Source organism: Melopsittacus undulatus, chromosome 11 (genome assembly GCF_012275295.1).
Source record: "Melopsittacus undulatus isolate bMelUnd1 chromosome 11, bMelUnd1.mat.Z, whole genome shotgun sequence".
NCBI lineage: Eukaryota > Metazoa > Chordata > Aves > Psittaciformes > Psittaculidae > Melopsittacus > Melopsittacus undulatus.
In genome coordinates this window covers 14,447,308-14,467,447 of record NC_047537.1, presented here as the reverse complement: position 1 = coordinate 14,467,447, position 20,140 = coordinate 14,447,308, and the positions used below count along the sequence as shown (strand labels likewise).

General features: G+C 60.6%; 2 protein-coding genes across 3 annotated transcripts in view; one reads left to right on the top strand and one right to left on the bottom strand.

Annotated features, from left to right (window-relative positions):
- Positions 1–6,323, top strand: part of UBE2O (ubiquitin conjugating enzyme E2 O) — a 64,417-nt gene extending 58,094 nt beyond the window's left edge. For both annotated transcript variants that reach the window (XM_031044893.2, XM_031044894.2), the window contains exons 16-18: positions 376–579; positions 1,154–1,211; positions 2,724–6,323. In XM_031044893.2, coding sequence (XP_030900753.2) covers positions 376–579; positions 1,154–1,211; positions 2,724–3,487 — 1,026 coding nt within the window. In that variant the 3' untranslated portion in view covers positions 3,488–6,323. The remainder of the gene's footprint in view (positions 1–375; positions 580–1,153; positions 1,212–2,723) is intronic.
- A 951-nt stretch (positions 6,324–7,274) lies between these two features.
- On the bottom strand, positions 7,275–13,835 carry SPHK1 (sphingosine kinase 1). Its single transcript, XM_034067624.1, has 5 exons — positions 13,382–13,835; positions 9,505–9,654; positions 9,207–9,301; positions 8,925–9,040; positions 7,275–8,514 (listed from the first exon to the last, which is right to left on the bottom strand). The coding sequence occupies exons 1-5, from the start codon at positions 13,797–13,799 to the stop codon at positions 7,755–7,757; spliced, it is 1,539 nt and encodes a 512-aa protein (XP_033923515.1). The 5' UTR covers positions 13,800–13,835; the 3' UTR covers positions 7,275–7,754.
- Between the last annotated feature and the right edge of the window lie 6,305 nt (positions 13,836–20,140).

The window sequence follows — 20,140 nt, the reverse complement described above, 5'->3', positions numbered from 1 at the left end:
AAAGGGCTGCTTGTGCATTCCTCAAGTCAGGGTGGGAAACAGCCTGGAGCTCCTCATTGTAGGAAGCTTATTTCAGGTGCTTTGCCCCTGAGCCGCCTGTCCTGCTGAGCAGGAAAGGTGGATGGGCAGCCACAAGGGGCTGGTGTAACCAGGGAGTGAGTAGCTGGGGCTTGCTGGCTGTTCCCAAAGCCTTGCTTCAGATCCCTTTGCACCCTCTGGTCTCAGGCTGTAGTACAAGTGCAGCTTCTGTGGGGAGAGGTGCCTTGGGATGTGGTGTTTGAGCTGAGTTAATCACATCTCTCCTCTCTCCTGTGTAAATAGAGCCCTGCCAAGGTAAGAGGATGCTTCACTGGCTTCTGTTGCCTCTCTCCACAGGATCTCTTCTCAGCACTTATAAAAGGGCCCACACGCACGCCCTATGAAGATGGGCTCTTCCTCTTCGATATCCAGCTCCCCAACATCTACCCTGCTGTCCCTCCTCTCTTCCGCTACCTCTCCCAGTGCAGTGGGAGGCTGAATCCCAACCTGTACGACAATGGCAAAGTGTGTGTCAGCCTCCTGGGGACATGGATAGGCAAGGTAACGCTTCCATCCACCCGTCCCTGGGGAGCAGTGGTTGTGCCAGGAACAAGCCACCTCTTACCAGGCCCAGAGTCCTGGGCTCGGGTGGTGCTTGAGCTCAGGGTGCTTTGGGCTCCGTTGTAGATGTCTGGAGCAGGTAACTGGTGTAGGTTGGCTTCTGCAGGGACTGTATTTGGCTCTTGTCTGTCCCCGATGAGAAGCCTGGGGTCAGACCAGCCAGGCTGCGTCACACTTGGACAGAGCAGAGATGCCAACACCAGCATGGGGTGTTCTCCCATGGGTTGGGTGTGTGTCTCCCACAGGGAGATGCTGTGCTGTGAACAGGTAGAGCAGCAGGGCACGGGGAGGACTTGGAACTGGTGTCTGATGTGTAGGGTTACACTGTTCCATGCAGAACTGGCCTGATGGGGTGCAGTGCTGGCACAAAGTAATGGAGAGATGGGTTGGTACAATGGGACACCAGCACCTTCCTGCTGTGAATGCAGGGAAACTGGGGCCTTGCTTCCTCTGACACTGCCACAGAGAAAACTGCTGGTGCCAGAGCCCTCACACATTTGTATGTGCGTTTCAGGGGACAGAAAGATGGACCAGTAAATCCAGCCTCCTTCAAGTGCTCATCTCCATCCAAGGTAAGGTAAATGCTCCTGCAGAGCATGCGGGACAGGGAAAGGGGGAGGGAGGATCCCAGGCTTGGGGGGCAGGGGGTACCCAGCTGGGTTAGTGCTGCCTTTTGCTCTCACCTTGTTGGACACAGCAGTGTCCTTATCTTTCCAGTTCAGCAGTCGGAGCAGGTTCAGGCTTTCCTCGTGCCCTGAGTTTTGGCTGCATCCCAGGTCTCTGACAATGCTTTCCCTTCTTCTCACTGCATCAGCTAAAGCACAGAGCTGTTCTGCTGCTTGTTGCGAGCTGACAGAGGTGAAGCACCATGTCCTCAGCCAGTTACCAAAGTTAGTTGAGGTTGCTAAACTGGGCTTCATTTGCAGGTCTGTTTTTATCCCATGAGTCACCTGCCCGTCCTACATTGTACATGTTTTTGCACATGATGCTGGTGTTTATGCTCCTTCTATGTAGAGAATAATGAAGGGTGTGTCTAGACCAGCCCCAGAGCTTCCTGCCATAGGGCTTTGCTGTGTCTGCTTTGGGAACAGACAGACTAAATCAAATCTCTTCCTCAAAGCCACTTTTCCATATGGAGAGCCCAGGCTTGTGACTTGAGAAACCTGTGACACAGAGCAAGGCAGCTCCTGCTCCTCTGAAGTCTCACAGGCCTGAGGGAGAGTAACACTTCAAGAGCAACACTTTTCTCATTTCCAGAGCTGAGGATCCAGATTTAGGCAGTGAAAGACTCAGTGTTTTACTGGAGCAGCATGGGATTAGTGAAGGAACCTGCTCTCCCCCTGCGCCTGCCTGGGCTGGGAGATGCTCATGGTCTCACTTCCTGCAGCTCTAATGCAGTTAGTGGCAGGCTGCCAGTGGCCTGACAGTGTTGGTGCCATTGCCACACACGTGTGATTGCGTTAGACCAGCAGCAAGCAGGAGAAGGCCTGGGACGGGTGACCTGTCCCACTAGTTCATGTCTCAAACTGTGCTGTCTGCCGGGACTGTGCTGCGCAGGACAGGATGTGGCCGGCTCAAAGCCTCCTCCTGAAGATTGGCCTTTGTTCTCATTAAGAGGAGGAAAAAAACTAAGGAAAATGGAAAGCTTTGGGTGTGTTTATGGGGTTCTTTGCTGGGCAGGGAGGGAAAGGAGATGTGAAACTTTTCCCCTTCTGCCCGTTTGACCTCCTGTGCTGTTGCGTGCCTCTGCATCGCACTGGTAGAAGGCTATTCTTGCAAGCCAGGGGTCTTGAATGCCACTCTTGGTGGTACCAGAGATCCCTACCGCACTAGCAGAAGGCCACAACCCATCCTCGTGATCCCTACCCTCTGCACCTTCCAGGTTTTCGAACCTGGCCTCTGCTACCTGCTTGAAGTCAAAGCACGGCTGCCGGCCTGGGGCCACCCGCATCACTGAGCCTGTGGGTGATGCTTCAGCGGGGGGGGCTGTGCCCCTTGAACCCCAACCACTTTGACAGTCCCTTGGCTTGGCATTCAGTGAGCTTCCCCCCCCTTAACCCCTTGGTGCCCCCTTCTCTTGGCAGGTCTCATCCTGGTGAACGAGCCCTACTACAACGAGGCAGGCTTCGACAGTGACCGGGGCCTGCAGGAGGGCTATGAGAACAGCCGCTGCTACAATGAGATGACACTGATCCGGGTGGTGCAGTCCATGATGCAGCTGCTCCGCAGGCCCGTGGAGGTCTTCGAGCACGAGATCCGGGAGCACTTCCGCTGCCACGGCTGGCGCCTGGTGTCCCGCATCGAGTCCTGGCTGGAGACCAACGAGCTGGTGGAGCGGAGCCACGAACAGGCCAACGGGGCGGATTCTGCCTCCCTTTGCTCTGCAAGCAGCGCCCAGGCCGAGAGCCCGGGGGACAATGTGGGATCGCAGGGGGAATACGGGAGCAGTTTGGAGCAGGGAGCGGCCGCGGAGCTTTCTGACTCGGCGCTGGACGGGAAGGAGGAGCTGGATGAGTCGGAGTTCACAGCCTCGATGCCCAACGCTGCTGATGCCCAGCAGTACTCGGACTCGGAGAGCACAGCCCAAGCCAGGGGGGCAGACCTGGCCAGAGACCGAACGGACGAGGGGAAGGCTGCCCAGGACTCTGCCGTGCAGCCCAGTGTGAAACCAAAGAAAAGGAGGAAGAGCTACAGGAGTTTCCTTCCAGAAAAGAGTGGTTACCCTGACATTGGGTTCCCCCTCTTCCCTTTGTCCAAGGGGTTCATTAAAAGCATCCGTGGTGTCTTGCAGCAGTACCGGGCTGCCTTAGCAGGGGCCAATATCCCAGAGTGGACAGAGGACAAATAAACCATCAGGTTAGGGACAGGCAGGTGCAGGGGAGAAGGGAAAGCAGCAGAAAGGAAATAGGCAGATGCTGTCACCAGTAAACTTGCTTCTCCTTCCAGCTTTTCTTCCTCAGCTTGGTTTGTTCCAAAGAAGGTGGTAAGCCTGACTGCTCCTCGAGGAAAGGTTGTCTAAGCATGAATAACTCTTTGCCCCAGCCCTTCTTCCTTCCCCCCTGCCCCATGTACGTGTTCCTTTTGCAAGTTTGACCCTGCAATGGTAAGATTTGAGACCTGCACAGAAGCAGGCTTGCAGCCACATTCCCTTCTGCACTTTCATCTTGGGGCACCTTTCCACACAAGGACTCTTCCCACCCATCAGTTTGTTCTGGTGGGCTTCAAGCCAGAAGTGATTGATTGCTGTAGGATCTGGAAGTGAAGGGCAATGCCCTCCCGGTCTTTCATTTTTCTCTGCATTACCATGGGTTTTATGAAACCTGCCCCAGCTTTCCTGTTCTTAGACATGGGATTGTGTTTGCATTGAGGTTGTCTGCACCATACAGACTTGCTCTGGTCTTAGTTCACAGATAGCTGTGAGGCTGTGGCAGTGAGGACTTGGTAGGCAGAACCAGAGCTCTGAACTGGCACTTGTGCTGCCCTGGGAGTGTTGCAGGGTTTCCATGCGGTTCTGCAACTCCTTGTCAGCCTCCTGGAAGCAATTCTCACCATCCCCACTTCTTTTTGGCCAGGGTGAGACAAACTTCCCTTTCCCCCACCATGCATGCTGCTTGTCTTCTAGAGATCCATGGGCTTCAGGGGTCTGCCCTTGTTGCTCACTTCGGTAGCAGCATCCTTCATTCCCAGCCAATCCAGGCTGTCACACAGCACTAACCTACCCCTGGATCTCAGCCTCGCCTGGGCAGCAGCAGCGAGTGGTCCTGGGGCACGTTGCAGATCCCGAAGCTACTCTTGGTGGTGAACCTGGTGTGGCTGCTCCTTCTCCATCAGCTGTAGATGAGTGTCTTGGAGCTGTTGGAGCCTGGGCCCCTGCGGGACAGGAGCTGTATTGCAGTGATGAGGTCCTGTCATAGCAGCAGCAGTTTGTGCCTGTTCTGTGCTGTTACTCAGCAGCTGGGGCACTGTTATCAGTTCCTTCCCTTGCCACCATGGCCTGGGTCCACTGTGGGCACAGCACATCCTGTCCCTGATCTCCACTGCCCCTTGGGACAGGGCCTGTGCCATCAGCCCCTGCTCCAGCAGTGAGAGCTGCTGACCCTGAGCACTTGGAATCAGTGACTTTGCCAGAGGGCCCTGCTCAAGGCCCCTTCCTGAAGACTCTTCTCCTGTGTGCACTCCCTTCCCTTCACTTCTGGAGCTGGGACGTGGCTCTCCAGCACCACTGCATTGCCCAGCGTTCAGGCATTGGAGAGGCTCCCACCTGGCATCCCTGTGGAGCACAGCCCGTCAGGGGGAAGCTGCTGGTCCTCCATTCAGGCTGAGCAGACGGCTCTGCCACAAGTGAGGATGGAGCCAAACCCTCCTTTGCTCTTGCTCACTGTGGCTCTGGTCCCTTCCCCTCGCCCAGGCCAGGCTCTGGCCTCTTATTTTGAAGCAGGGAGGTGCTGGTGCCCCTCAGCACGTTTGCACGGTGCTTCCTGCTCCTTGAGCCCTCAGAGCCTGCACCCCTGTCCCAAACCCCCTCCCGGCTCCCTGTGCCTGCTCTTCCCTGCTGCCCACATGCTCTGGGCAGCACAAAGCCCTTGTGGTGTCCCCATGCGGGAGGCGCATCCTGCACCCAGTGCTCTGCAGGGACCAGGGCTGGCTGCGGGCAGAGCCCTCGGGCAGCAGCTCTGGCCCGGGGAGCAGTGGGGCAGAGCCTCTCTGGGGTGCAGGGGGTGCTCTGGGGCCCGGGCAGTGCGAGCCGGGCGCTGCCTCCTGGCCACGTTCTGGTGCTAACGGAATGAATCCCTTGAGCAAAGAGCAGGAGCATCACCATGGATGGGGTCACTTGGGGCACAGGGCTGGAGGCTGCTTGTGCCCAGGGATGAAACCTCTTAAGAGACCGAGTTGCTGTTGGTCCTCCACAGACCCCGACCTCCTGTGGCCCCAGCGGCCAGAGAGGGAGAAAACCCTTGAGGGCTGGGGCTGGAGCAGCTCCAGGGCTCCCTGCTTTGCCCACCCTTTGCTCTCATCTCCCAGCGAAGGTCATCCCCTTCGCCCAAGGAATCTCTTTTTTCCTCTGATCTGAACCAAGAGCTTTGCATTGGCCATGGGGTGTATTGGCCGTGGGGTGCACTGGCTGTGGGGCAGGGGCCGGTGCCCCCCAGGCACTGCCCCATCTGAAGTGTGCACAGAGGTTTACACGTTTTCTAAAGCTTTTGATAATGTGAAGCTGGGGGCAGGGTGCTGGGCACAGCCGTGTATTTTGTGTAAATGTAATATTTAAGGAGAACACTTTAAAAAGCTAAAACTGGGGGGGGAAAAATGGGAAAAAAAATAAAACCCAAAAAAAAGCCAAAAAAAGCCAAAGCATGATGCTTCTTGTCAGCCTTAACCCGGCTCCGGGCTCTGATCATGTACAATGGGAGCGGGCTGGAACTGCAGTGCGGGGCGTGGGGAAGGAGCGATGCAAACCCCCTTTGTAGCCTTGGTTCTGTACAGTATTTAATGAAGACAGCAGCCCCAGCCCTGCCCTTGAGGCCATGCTTAGAGGTGTCGTCCCCGTGCAGATGTGGGTGCTTGGTTGCTTACGGTATCTGTATCAAGTGCTGTGTGCCCATTCGGACTTTTTTTACCTGCAGAACTTGTTTTGTTTGGCTGACCCGGGTGTAATAAAGGAGGGAAGATGACTTGCCATGAAACCTGCCTCTGTGAGTACTTCTCAGCGCTCTTTCTTGCCTTCCCCAGCCTGCTTTTGGCTCCAGGGTGCATCCCGGTGCTGGGATCCCACTGGGATGTAGTTGATGGCATGGAGAAGGTGGTGTCCTGAGGGAACCGCGGGGATCTGGCAGCTCAGGAACAGCCCCTGGGCCTCCAGCAGCTCCTGCCTCTCAGCTCTGCTCTGGTGAGACCCTCTGCAGCACTTTGTGCGGTGCAGGTGCCCTCAGCATGGGAAAGACACGGAGCTGCTGGAGCAAGCAGAGGAGGCCATGAGGATGATCAGGGTCTGGAGCATCTCTTACATGGAGACAGGCTGAGAACACTGGGGCTGTTCAGCCTGGAGAAGAGAAGCTGTGTGGAGACCTCAGAGCAGCTTCCAGTGTCTGAAGGGAGCTACAAGGATGCTGGAGAGGGACTATTCATTAGGGACTGTAGTGATAGGACAAGGGGTGATGGGTTCAGACTGAAACAGGGGAGACTGAGATGAGCTCTTAGGCAGAAGCTCTTCCCTGTGCAGATGCTGAGGCGCTGGCACAGGGTGCCCAGAGAAGCTGTGGCTGCCCCATCCCTGGCAGTGTTCAAGGCCAGGTTGGACACAGGGGCTTGGAGCAGCTGCTCCAGTGGAAGGGGTCCCTGCCCATGGCAGGGGCTGGAGCTGGAGGAGCTTTAAGGTCCATTCAACCCAAACCCCTCTGTGGTCCCTGTGGGTCTGAGCTCCCAGCATTCAATCAGCTCCAGCATGAGGCTGAGCAGGGAGGCACAATCACACCCCAAAAACAAGGGGGGGGGGAACAGCACCCTATGTCCTGCCTCTGAGACACCTCCTGTGGGAGCATCTCCTGCACCATGGCTCTGGCTGGAGGTGGCAGTGCTGGGACAGGGGAGCAGAGGGCACTGAGAGCAGCTCTGACCAAGGCTGTTGGGCCTGGGGCTGGAGTTTCTGCAAACACCGGCTCTTTATTGCATCTCTCACAAGAATAAACTCTGCTTCTGCAGGAAGCTTTGGGTACAAACATCCTTACAAAAAGTCAAGTTCTTGTAGCAAGAGATCTTGGTCCTGACCCTCCCTGCGGGTGGCACTGGGGACATGAGCGATGCCCCCGTGTGTGTCTGAGCCAGGGAGGGGATGGGGCTGTGCCGGCACAGCTGGGACCTCGTACCGGGGTAGGACACCGAGCACCTGATGGGCACCGAGTACCTGATGGGGGCTCATGGCTCAGGTGTGGGACAGCGCTGGTGGCTGGCCCAAGGGGTTAAAGCTAAGCATGGGGGCAAGCGAGGGGATGAGCACCCGTGGCCCCCGAGAGCTGTTGCTATGGGTGGAGGAGGATGTTCCTGAGTGGGATGAAGGCTCTGCCCCCCCGGCCGGGCCGTGCCAGCAGCTCAGCACTGGGGTGGGTGAATGCAGCAGCTCAGGAGCCGCAGACGACGCGGCAGAGGCGGCCGTGAACCTGCCCCTGCACGGGCTCAGAGGCCAGCGCTTCCCCATCCACCGTCATGATGCCCGCAGATGTGCGCGGCTCCAGGCGGAACGCCCGGACGGGGACGTAGCACAGGTGGGGACAGTTCAGGTCCAGGTGGGTCCCTCTGGCCATGGCCAGGAAGATCCTGAGCAGCGCCGCGCGGCTGATGCCGGCCTTCAGGTAGAAGAGGTGGATGCAGCCGTCGTGCAGCCGTGCCGCCGGGGCCATCAGCAGGTTGGTGCCCAGGTGGGACTGGTAAATGGCATAGACGGTGACGAACTCCTCCTCGGGGACCACGGTCCAGTGCGCGGGCACCGGCTGCCCCAGCGGCACCAGCAGCGAGTCGGGGGGCAGCGCCCTCGGTGCTCCGGTCCCCGCCGGCAGTGGGATGTGGCCGTTGGTGACGGGGTCCCGGGGGGTGCCCTGTGCCGTGGGGCCGAGGGGCAGGTAAGAGAGGCGGCCATGGTACACCCGCAGCTTGGCCAGGCACTGCAGCGTGCCCAGCGTGAAGCGGGCATTGCCCAGCCAGCGGTACTTCTCGCTGTCGATGTCCACGTCCGAGATGAAGCCCCAGCCGAAGCCCAGGAAGGAGAAGAGGCGCTTGCCCGAGGCTGTGCTCAGCGAGACCAGGTCCATCTGCGTGTGCAGCCCCTTGCACAGGAGGAAGGTGCAGTTCATCAGCAGCTTCTTCTTGGCGACGTGGTCGTTGCTGCGAGGGATGGGGAAAGGTGAGTTTGGGCTGGCCCCATCACCGGTGTTGTGTCCGTGTGTCAGGACATATCCCAGCTGGGTGACAGTGTCCCTCAGGGACAGCTGCTGGGACAGGTTTTGCTTGGGGTGGGAAGTATAAACCAGCTCTGAAAGACAGACCCGAGCTGGGGCTGCTGAGTCAGGGCAATCCCAGTCCTGCAGCAGGACCGGCTCTGCCTGGATCCTTTAGGGAAAAGCTTTGCCAGACTCAGAGCCTGGAGAGGAGGAAGGATGGGGGGGATGTGGGGATGCAGCCTGATGCTCACAGGGACCGGCCTGCAGGGAGCTGGGGACCCAGAGGAGCTCCCCTGTGCTGGGATCAGCTGGGATGGAGCCTTTCCCCCCCATCCCACTCCCCACAGGGCTCACCCTGCATAGTAGTTGATGGAGGCAGCCAAGGCATTCCCAGAGCCCCCGGGCAGGATGCACAGTGGCTTCTTCATGGCCTCATCCCAGTCCGGCCGCTCCATGAGCCCATTCACCACCTACAGGATGGAGGCAGCTTGAGGCAGGGACCCGGTGGGCCCAGAGCCGCACTGGGTCCCTGCATGGACCTGTCACGGTGAGCTCGCCCCTCTCCAAGCACGGTGCCAGCTCCCCTTTGCTGTCCCCTTCCTGCCTCCAAGCCAGGCACCCCGTGGTGCCCCTCACCTCGTACAAGAGCCCATCCCCGGACATCACCACCAGCGTGTCCCACTGCGACAGGTCCTCATCCCGAACCTTCTCATGTGCATGGTGGGGTCTCTCTGTGGGGTAAAGCAGAAAGAGCCGAGCATCACCTCGGTGCCCCCGGCCCCAGTGTCCCCAGGCAGGGCTGCAGGAGCTGGGGCAGCACCAATCCACCCCTCGTGCTTGTCTGAACCGGGTGATGCTGGGGGTACGAGCCCCTTGAAGGAGCCCAGCACAGCAGCACCCAGGTAGGGGCCTGGGGCAGGAGGAGGGGACTCACCCGTGACGAAGACGCTGGCAGTGACTTCAGCCTCGGCCAGCATGGGCTGCACCACAGCCTGGAAGTCCTCGAGGGCACGGCCAGCCCCACTATGGGGGTTCAGCAGCACCAGCGCGCGGCAGGGCCGGGGCAGCACCCCATAGCTGTCACCTGTGGGGAGGGACAGGGCTCAGGGGGCTTTGTGAGCACAGCCCCACAGCAGGAGGAGCTGCGCCCCATCCCCGTAAACTCCATAGGAGGTGGGCAGGGATGGAGAGGAGATGGGGACACAGGGTCCTGCAGGGACTCGTCCTGGGCTGTCCCGCAGCCAGCAGAGATGTTACAGGGGAAGTTCAGGTTAGGAATAAGGCAGAAGCTCCTCCCTGTGAGGAATGGGCTGCCCAGAGATGCGGTGACTGCTCCATCCCTGGCAGTTCCAACCCTCACTGTTGTGATTCTGTGTTTGATGCCCAGGCTGGAGCCCGCAGCATCCAGTGTAACCAGGGCTCTGCAGCATGGAGCATCCCTGAACATTCTGGTGCTATGGATGCTGCTGGCTCCGCTTTCAGACACACCAGGAAAAGAAAAGTGGAAGTGAAGGGGAGGTTTGAAACCCACCCCTGGCTGAGCTTCCCCTGCTGAGCCCCACAGCTCAGTCCTTCAGTGTGCAAGGAGCCAAGCAAGGGGGCATGAGGACCATAGATCCCAATTCCCAACATTCTCCCAGATGGAGTGGGGCCAGGACAGCCCCTACACTGTCAGACAGACACCTCTGCCTCCTCTGCTCCCCATGGGGCTCAGGTTTAGTGTGGGGGCTGCAGTTACAGCCTGGCAGGGCCCCACATCCCTCTGCCCCCCCAGGCCCAGTGCTCCCTGTGAGGGAGGACCCCTGAGTGCTGCTTGGGCACTGTAAGCAGGGCTCTGTGCCCCGAGCTCCTGCAGTGCCTCTGGACCCCCCCAGCCCTGCAGGATGAAGCAAGGCTGGGGGGTCCCCACCAGCTCTGGGTCCCCAGGGGGGTGGTGGGTGCCTGCCCAGGGCTGTGCCTGCTGACTCAGCACAAATCGTTCCTCCATCAGGAGCTGACTCAGGAAAACAGGCACTTCCCAGCACCATCCCAGCACCACCTAGCCCAGGCACAGCCGGATAGCATGGGGGGCTGGGGCTGTCCTCCTGCCCCCCATCCACACAATGGGGTGATGTGAGCTGTTGGAACACACGAGCAGCTGAACCCCCCTCTGCTGCCCACCCCAGGCACACGGGCAGGGAGAGGGGAGCCTGGGGACAGGGATGTGGCACCGCTGGGGACACCCAGCATCACAGCAGGGCCTCCCCAGCTGCAGGCAGAGCTGCACACGCTGCCCTGTGGCATCCCCTCTCCGTGCCCATCCAGCCCCAGGAGCACGGAGAGCATCGCTCGCTCAGCACCATCAGGCTGATGGCTTTGGCCCCAGGAATGACCCTGCAGGAAACCTCCTTGTCCACACACCGACTGCTCAGGACCTGCCACCGAGGCCACAGCAATGCTGTGCCCATGAGAGCCCCTTCAGCCAGGGCTGGGGGGAGCATCAGCTGCCCCCCACCTTCCCCAGCCCCTTATCAGTGGGTGCCAGACATGAGGGACCTGCTGCCCTCAGGACAGCAGTGGGGCAGAGGCTGCCCCAGCTTGGGGCAGGGATAATGGGCAGTGACCCAGGGCTGGGCTGGACACAGCCGCTCCTCTCCGGTCACCACCAGCACTAAACCCCCTCGGATCAAGCAGCCGAGCCCCAGGCAGGGATTGTGCCGCAGCCCCAGCTGATGGAGGCAGGTGATGGGGGATTTCCTCCCTCTTTCTCCCCCGCCAGCCCTGGAGGATGCAGTTGGAGCATGAAGCACTTCAGGAATCTCAATGCTGTTTTGAAACCCACACCGTCTCCAACCAGCCACATCATTCCTGCCCTGCACACACGGGTCTGGCCTGAAAATCCTGCCTGGACCTGTGGTGCTGCCCCTGGGCAGTGGGTTACAGCTGGGATCCCAGGATCTGCTCCTTGGCTGGGTGTGGAAAAGCCTCAGGGACACAGAGGGATGCCACAACTCCATCCCAAGGAACAGATTGCTGGGACCGGGGTGTGAGAAGGGCCTGGGCCATGGTCCTGGTGCAGGATCAGTGGCACCAGCAGCACCAGGCTGAGGTGGTGAGTGCTGGTTCAGAGCCAGAGCCCAGCAGCACGATGCTCGGGGTGGGACAGATGTGAGCAGCATCCCCCTTCTGTTGCACAACGAGGGCCGGTCCCTGGCATCCCAGCAGAGCTCGGCCACTTCCCGGCCCCATGCGGCTGCCTCCAGCCTCAGAGGCTGCGGTTGGGGTGAGCAGACGTTGAGTCAGCAGGAGGAAGGGGCTTGAGCTGCTGCCAGAGCAGGCTCTGCTCTGCCCCTCTGCCCACAGCCCCACATGTGCCACGTGTCCCCACTGTGCTCAGCGGGGAGCATGGCTCCACCACCACCAGCTCCATTGTGTCCCTGCCTCCTTCTGGAGGCTCCTCAGGCACAAGGAATGAGGCTGCTGGGGACAGGGAGTCCTGCCCTGGCGTGCGGCCGGGTCAGTGTCACCCCTGCATGGCAAAGGGGTCCCCAGAACACATCCTGCACCCATGACACCACAGCCGGTGCCAGCAGCTCAACGGCAGCTTCCTGCCACAGCCAGGGCTGGATTTCCCCATCGGGACACAAACCTGGGGAGGGTTTGCAGGTGGGACCCTGGGTTAGAACCTGCTGAGGGAGGGGGTTTCACCCGTGCGGTGAAGTAAGGAGGGGGAAGCTTCACCCAGTGCTGACCCCAGGAGGGGCTCCCCAGTGCGGGCAGGGCAGGGCAGGGCGGCAGGATTGGTGCGCACGGACTCACCCTGCGCTGCCCCAGCTCGGCCTTATCTGTCCCGCACAGGCGGGTGTGGGGAGAGGCATTTTTAGCTCGTCCCGACCTGGGGGAGGAGGTTCAGCAAATCCTTTTGGAGCCCTCAGCTCCGCACCGCCTCCTCCCGTCCTCCTTCCCCGGGCTCCCCCGAGGCTCCTGCCCCAGCACCTCCCTCACGCTGCCTGCGAGGGATTCCAAGCGCTCCCAGCTGCACGGTTCAGGCTGGAGCTGGGGCCGGGGAACTGGCTCTGCCCCGGCCCCGTTCTCCTGGGGTTTGTTCTTCTGTGTGAAAAGGAGCAGAAAGTTGCTTTGTAGCTGCAGGTCATGTAAAAAAGCTGCATTTTCAGAGCCGAGCAGAGCAGCGCTGGGCTAAATGGGATCTGACAGGATGGATCCCCCTAACCACACATGCCTCTTCCTTCCCAAGTCTGAGCAGTGCGACTGAGCAGCTGAATAAATGAAGTAGTGCATATAATTGAATCCCTGCTCAGATGTTCCAACACACGCCAGCCCTGCCCTGACAGCCAGAGCTGGGGACCTGGGGCCCAAACCAGCATCTCCCCTTGAAGCTGGTGGCAGCTCCTGGGGGGCTGAGGCTGCTCTGGGACCCCCGGGGATCTTGGGGGGCTTCACCTGCCAGGGCCTGGCTCCTGTCCCTCCTGCGTCAGCACCGATGGCTCCTTTGGTTCTCTTGCTTAATTCTGCCCTTTGGAGCTTTGAACTGAACCGGGGGGGGCGGGGGGTGGGGGGTGGAAGGGGGGACAGGGACGTGCAAAGGGCCCCTGTGGGGCCACCAAGGCCCTGCTGCCCCTTCGCTATAAGGGTAAAAGGGGGTTAAGGCAGCCCCGGGGCTGTCCCCACGTCCCCACCCTCCGATCCAGGTGACACCTCGGGGACGCGGATCCCCCCTCCCCATCCCTTCGGAGCTCCCGGGCACAGGACGGGCCCTGAGGTGGAGCGGGGCCGTGTCCGCGTCGGTGCCCGAGTCCCCCCGCGGCACTCACCGCCCTGCACGGGCACGGCGGGCACCGAGAGCTCCCGGATGCGGCGGCTCCAGGCCTGGGCGATGCGCAGGTTGCCCTCGGCGTCGGGTCCCCGGTAGACGCGGAAGGTCCGCTCCAGGCGCTGGCGGGCTGGCGAGCCCCAGCGCGGGCCGCGGAGCGGGTAGCAGACGAGCGAGAAGCAGGCGGCGGAGGCGGCGGCTGGGAAGGCGGCGGAGCTCACGCAATCGGCCAAGCGGAGCGCGGCGTCGGGGCCGGCCGAGCCCCCGGAGGAGGCTCCGGGCCGCCGCACCTGCAGCTCCCGGGCCGTCAGCACCAGCGAGCAGGAGGCGGCTCCGGGCCCCGGCCCCGCACCGAAAACGCCCTGAAGCAGCACGGGCCCCCCCCCGGGCTCCGGCGGAGCGCGGCGGCCGGCGGCCATCGGCGCTGGAGCGGGGAACGGGACGCGCCGGGGAGCGCCGCCCGCCGCTGCTCGCTGCTGACGCCCGCCGCACGGCTACGGCAGGCGGGGCGGCCCCATTCATAAAGTGTAACCCACCCCCCGCACCGCTCCTCCCGGCGGCGGGGACCGGCCCCGGCGCTGCCCAGAGCCCCACGCACCCCTCCCGCCTGCCTCAGTTTCCCCAAGCGCCGCCCCGGGCAGCGGGGAGGGGTCACCGGAATGTCCGGCTGGAGCACGGGATGTGCGGAGGCAAAGCGATGCCGCGGTGGCTCTGTCCCGGGGGGGGTGTCCGGTATGGGGCTGCCGTGGTGCCGGGGCTGGCCTGGCACCGACCACACGGGTCTCGCCGGGAGAGCAGCAGATCGTGTCCAGCAACGCAGCCATCGCCGCGGGCAGGGGTCCTGTCCCGGTCCCTCACCCCACGCTGCATGAGCAGCATTGAGCAACATCTCTGCAGCTGGGACGGGCTGAGAGGAGCAGAGTGGGGAAATCAAAGCACAGTGGAGGACAGGGGAACAGCGGCGGGGTCACCTCCGGCAGGGAGGATGGAGGGGGATGATGCCACTGGTGAATTGCCATCAGGTACCCGTGAGGGTCGGAGGGTGCCGTGGGCACAGTGGAGGGAGATGGGCTGTGCTGTGAACCCACCGCGGGCACAGAGTGCTGGGGACAGAGCCCAGGGACCTGGCTGGAGAGGGCTGGCAAGGCTGGGAGCCGCTCGGTGCCAGCAAAACTCACTGACAACAGCTTTTGATGGCGACGGGACTGACCTCACCCTCCCGAGGGGCTGCCGGGCTCCAGGGGTCTGGCCCAGCTCAATAATGGATTCTTTTTGTTGCAGTCACTTCCCCCTGGATGTAGCTCGGCTCCGCATACTCCAGCTGGTGCTTTGCTTGCAGGCGGCTCTCAGAGCTGAGCCTCTGCACAGGGAAGCAGGTGATAAGCGCTGGACAAGCCGATGGGAACAGTAAGGAAGGCCCCAGTCCCATCCTCCACCTCCCCTGGGCCCTCCTCACCCCACGCTTTGTGGCCATGCTCCTGGTGGTTTCACACACCATGTGCTGCTGGGCTGGCAGCAGCCTGAGACCCCATAGCCTTGAGCTCACAGCTCAGAGGCATCACTCCTCACACTCACAGCAGTTTAATTAACAGCAAGCTCTCAGCCCTGCTTAATCCTGCCAGAACTGGCCAAAAACTGCAGGGAGGGCATGGGATGCCACAGCCTGTGACCTAAACAGAGCTGAGATGCCAGCGTTTGGAACACTGCGCTTCCCAAAAAGACTTCCTGGGTGCTGCGGGTTCGAAGAGATGCTTGGAGGGGAGGGGACAAACCCTGCTCCCAGCCTTCTGCTGGTGGATGCTTTCAGCTGGGGCCCTGAAGCATCCACAGCTGACCTGGGGTAAGGTTTGGGCAGTGTTTGTAAACAGCCCCAGGGCCTGGGCAAGGTGTCATGGGAGGAAATCGCTGGCTGCTGGGTGTGCAGGGCCCTGACCTGGCCCTCTCCCTCCTCGGTGACTAACATGCTCCTGATTTCCGCTCAGGAAGGCACGAGACACAGTGGGAGGATGTGAGAGCAGAGCTGTCACCCTGCTCCTCGCAGGTGCACGGGGCAGCTCCGGGCTCTGTCCTCACCCCACATCCATCCATGGCCCCGGCCCGCAGGGGTCCCCTTACCCTGCCTGAGCTTTAAATAGGAGTGGAATGCCCAGCTGGGCTCTGCTGGCCGCGGCTGTGAGCTGGGAAAGGGGCTGACAATGGCTTCCTGGTGAGTTGTTGAAGGTGGTAGTGCCATGGGAAGGTTTAGGCAGCGCTGCCCATGGTGGGGATGCAGGGAATGAGGGGGCTGCAGCCAGGTTTTCCTCAGGTGGAGAATGGGACCAGCACAAACTCAACCTCCATGATGAGCTTTTCCATGCCAGTGCTGGTCTATGGGGACTCCACGTGAGCCCATCCCAGTTCTGTGCCACCCTGGGTGGATGCTTTGTCCCACGGACACCCCAGTGCCCACCACCAGCCCCACGTGGGTCCCTCTGCTCTGCTTCCAGAGCCACGCGTTGATTCAGCTCCCTCCCACGTGGATACCGCTTGCTTGCCTCCAGATGCGATGTCTCATGTGGAAGTGGGATCACTTCCTTTGCCCTCAGTGCTGATAAACAGTCCTCTGGGCCTATCTTAATTACAGGAGCTTTAACAAGCTCCTTTGACCCAGGCAGCAGCCTGAAGGGTGCTCAGCAGTCTGCAGGTCAGGTTTGTCCTGATCCCCTCCATTCCCTGTGCTGCAGAGGCCACGTATGTGAGAGAGCAGTGCAGGAATGCGGGATGGGGATGCGGTGGGGACAGAGGGTGGTGAATACCCCCCCCCCCCCACCACTACAACACCAGTGCAGGGTGTCCAGTCCAGCCATGACCATGGAAACCACCGGTGTCTCTTCAAGAGCAAACACCCCTCAAACTCCTGTCCTGGAGAGCCTGTGGGATATCCCAGACCTCACCAATGTCACTGGGGAAGCAGAGGTGTACATCCAGAGCATTGTGCCCCTGCAGAGGGTGGTGGATGCTCCTGTGGTTGGGGAAACTGAGGCAGAAGCAGCAGCCAAGGGTTAAACATGGCAATCCAACATCCCCTCAGCTCCCTCCTGCCCTGAGCTGCTTAGAGGAGCTGGTGCCCAGAGAGAGCTTGTCATGGGGGAAGAAAGCAGAGGCTGGGGGCTTCCTGGCCCTGCCTTAGTCCTTCACCATGCTGATGCATGGCTCTCCATGCCAGGACAAGCCTGGATTTCAGGCTCCTGCTGCCTACACAGCAGCGACAGGCTCTGGAGGAGGCGTGCAGAGGACACAGCTCTGCAGCAGGTTGAACGGCAGCGTTTCCCTTCGAGGCACACAGCAGCTCCTCCAGCTCCCTGCCCGCTCTGCTGCAGCCGCCTGGGGATGGGAATGGGATGCACTCATCCTGGATCTGTCTGTTTTAGCATCATTCCCGCTGCTGAAGGTACATGTCTCAAGGTGGATCCAGAAATAGCGCGGCTGTGTGCTGCAGCGGGGCTGGCAGGGCTGCAGGCTTGGCAGGGGGACAGCCACCCACTGCAGCAGTCGGAACGTTCCAGGCAGTGCCTGCAGGAGTGGCCAGGGCAGGGATGGAGCCACTCTGGGGCAGACGCAGGCCAATGAGTGCACCTCAGCCCCTCACCACTGGGGTTCATGGGGGGCAGTCACCCAGGGAGACACTGGGGCAGGAGGAGACAGGAACAACAGGTATCTCATGGGGGAGAGCGACTGGGATCACATCCCACCTGAGGTGCATGAGCCAGGACACAGGTTTTGGGTCTGCCACTGATTTGAGGCAGAACTCTGGCAAGTGGCTGCAGCCCCAATGCTGGCTTTGTGACTGATAGCAGTGGGCATCACCCATAGCAGTGGGTATCACCCGTAGCAGTGGGTATCACCCATAGCAGTGGGTATCACCTGTAGCAGTGGGTATCACCTGTAGCAGTGGGCATCACCTGTAGCAGTGGGTATCACCCACAGCAGTGGGTATCACCCATAGCAGTGGGTATCACCCGTAGCAGTGGGTATCACCTGTAGCAGTGGGCATCACCTGTAGCAGTGGGTATCACCCACAGCAGTGGGTATCACCCATAGCAGTGGGTATCACCTGTAGCAGTGGGCATCACCTGTAGCAGTGGGTATCACCCACAGCAGTGGGTATCACCCATAGCAGTGGGTATCACCCGTAGCAGTGGGTATCACCCACAGCAGTGGGTATCACCCGTAGCAATGGTTATCACCCATAGCAGTGGGTATCACTCGTAGCAATGGTTATCACACATAGTAGTGGGTATCACCTGTAGCAATGAGTATCACACATAGCAGTGGGTATCACCCACAGCAGTGGGTATCACCCGTAGCAGTGGGTATCACCTGTGGCAATGGGTATCACACATAGCAGTGGGTATCACCCACAAGCCCAGCTTCACACAGGGCTTAACCCAGGAGGGTTCTTAACCTCTGAGGAGCTCGGGGTTACAGCAGCTCCTAAATCACAGCCAGGCTTTGTGACCTGCTGGGGGCTGGCACCCCCCATTGCCAAGCTCTCAGCACAGCCCAGGACCACAGGGGCTCACTCGAAGCAGCTGAGCTCATTCCTGATGCTTGACTCAGGGATATTTCTGAGGTCAGGCCTTGTGCTCAGGGAAACACTCCCAGATGTCCCATGAGAAGCTGCTGAGTCTGGAATAACCACACACACACACACACACACCACTGACCCAGGCATGAAGTCACCCCCATGAGTGTTCCTGGCATCAGAGTGATGGAAGCCAATGTGCTGCTGTTTGATCTCCCCCCTTGGCTGGGGGAAGCCAAGTTCCAGGCTGTTGTTGCAAGGTTTTCACCACTTCCCTGCAGCGGTTTCCTGCATGATGTGAGCAGAGGAATTTTTGGGAGCTGAGTCAGAGGCTGCAATGAGAACCACTGGGCTGGGGCAGTTACGTGTGGGGGACACAACATCCCAGCACAGCATCCCGGGGAGGGATCTGCTGCAGCAGTTCCCACAGCTCCTCTCTCCCTGCCGGGTTCCAGCCACCCCAGCCCGGCTCCAGGGTGGCATTTGGTAAAGGAGAAAGGGCAGAACCTGTCTGTGCTCTGCAGGGTTACCCTGGGCCAGCCCCACACATGAACCCACCCACAGCGAACACCCCGGTGCTCTGTGGCAGCAGTGCAGGACTTGGCAGGGCTCAGAAGCCGCCCTGGCTGGTGGCTGATGCTCAGTGTATAAAGCTGGGGTTTGGTACCGAAGCCCCCCAGATGGACCCTTTGTTGGCTATGACCCCCCCTGCCCACCCCTTCCCTCAGCCCAGGCTGAGCCTGGAGAAGCCTTGCCAAAGGAGTTAAACCTGCCTGAAGCCGGTGCTGCTCCCTGGCCCGGCCTCCTAATCTGCCCTCTGATAATGGAATAATGAAGCACTGTAAGGCCTTGCTCTCTGCCGTGCTCCAGGGGAGGGCTCTGCCGCCTCTGAGCATGCCAGCAGCTGGGATATTCCTTGCTCCCTATGTGAACAAGGGCTCCTTTCTCCTTTGCCCGGCTGGAAAGGCAGGTGGGACTGTCAGGGAAACCAGCGGCTCCCTCTCCCCGGGGAAAGATTGGTGGCTGCAGTGATAACAGCCACAATCTCAGCTCCACAGGGCTGATCCCAACCGCACCCTGTGGGATCCAGCCCCGGTGGGTGGCTCTGGGCATGCCAGGAGGCAGCAGCAGGATGAGGCCCCAGCATCAGTGAGCTGGCCGCGGGTGGGAAGGGGTTAAGGAGCCCTTGCTTCCTGCTCCAGCGCACCTGATGGCTGCCAAGCCAGGAGGGCAGCCGTAAATCCCTGTGCTATGGGCCCAGCATGGAGCTGAGCACCCTGCAGAGGTGCTGGGTCCCTCTCCCTGCCCTTGGGGTCCGTCCCTCCTTGCTCTCCCTGCCTGGGTGCTGCTCAGGGTTTGTCCCTGCTGTCCCCATCCCTTGGGGCTCCCCTGGGAGCACTCAGCCAGCTTCTACACCATAGGCCTGTGCCCACCCAAATGGTTTCCTTTTTCACCCCCTTCCTTTAGAAGGACAGAGCCAGTGGCTTGTGACAAGTGAAGCTGGTGCTGTGACCACAGCAGCCATCACTAAACACACATCTATGGATGCAGCTGAGGGAGAGCCTGGGTTGGGGTGCCCATGAGGGGGTATCTGTGCCCCCCAACAAATGGATCCTGCAGCTTGGGATGCTTCATCAGGTGGGTAACTGGGAGGTGGTTTTGATGGATGCTGGGGGGAGATGAAACTCTCCACCCTGGTGCTCGGGCAGTGCATACAAATGCATTTCGATCTCGTTTGCATTGAGGGTGCTGCATCTTACCGAAGGCTGGAGAGAGCCAGCCTGTGATGAGGTGCTCAGCTGAGGAGGGCTGACAGCGACGCTGCAGCTCCAGCCGAGCATGGAATGTTTCTGGCAGGAGCTGTGGCTGCAGGCATTGCTTGTGTCACACACACGTGCACCACAGCACGGGAGTCACTGCCGAGCCATGCAGGTGTGCGGTGCCATGTCCTGCCTGCAGCCCCGTGTCCTGCCTGCAGCCCCCGTGTCCTGCCTGCAGCCCCGTGTCCTGCCTGCAGCCCTGGGCTGGGGCACGAGTGCTCTGCTTACAGAAGTCATTTCGTGCCTGTACCCGCCGAGGGACTTCGCCCTCACACCCGAAGAGCCCGGAGGACCTCGGGGAGCCTGACAGTACGTGTTCCCTTGGGAGACCAGCACTGCCTCCTCAGGGCCGCCATCCCCGCCATGAGGTGCTGAG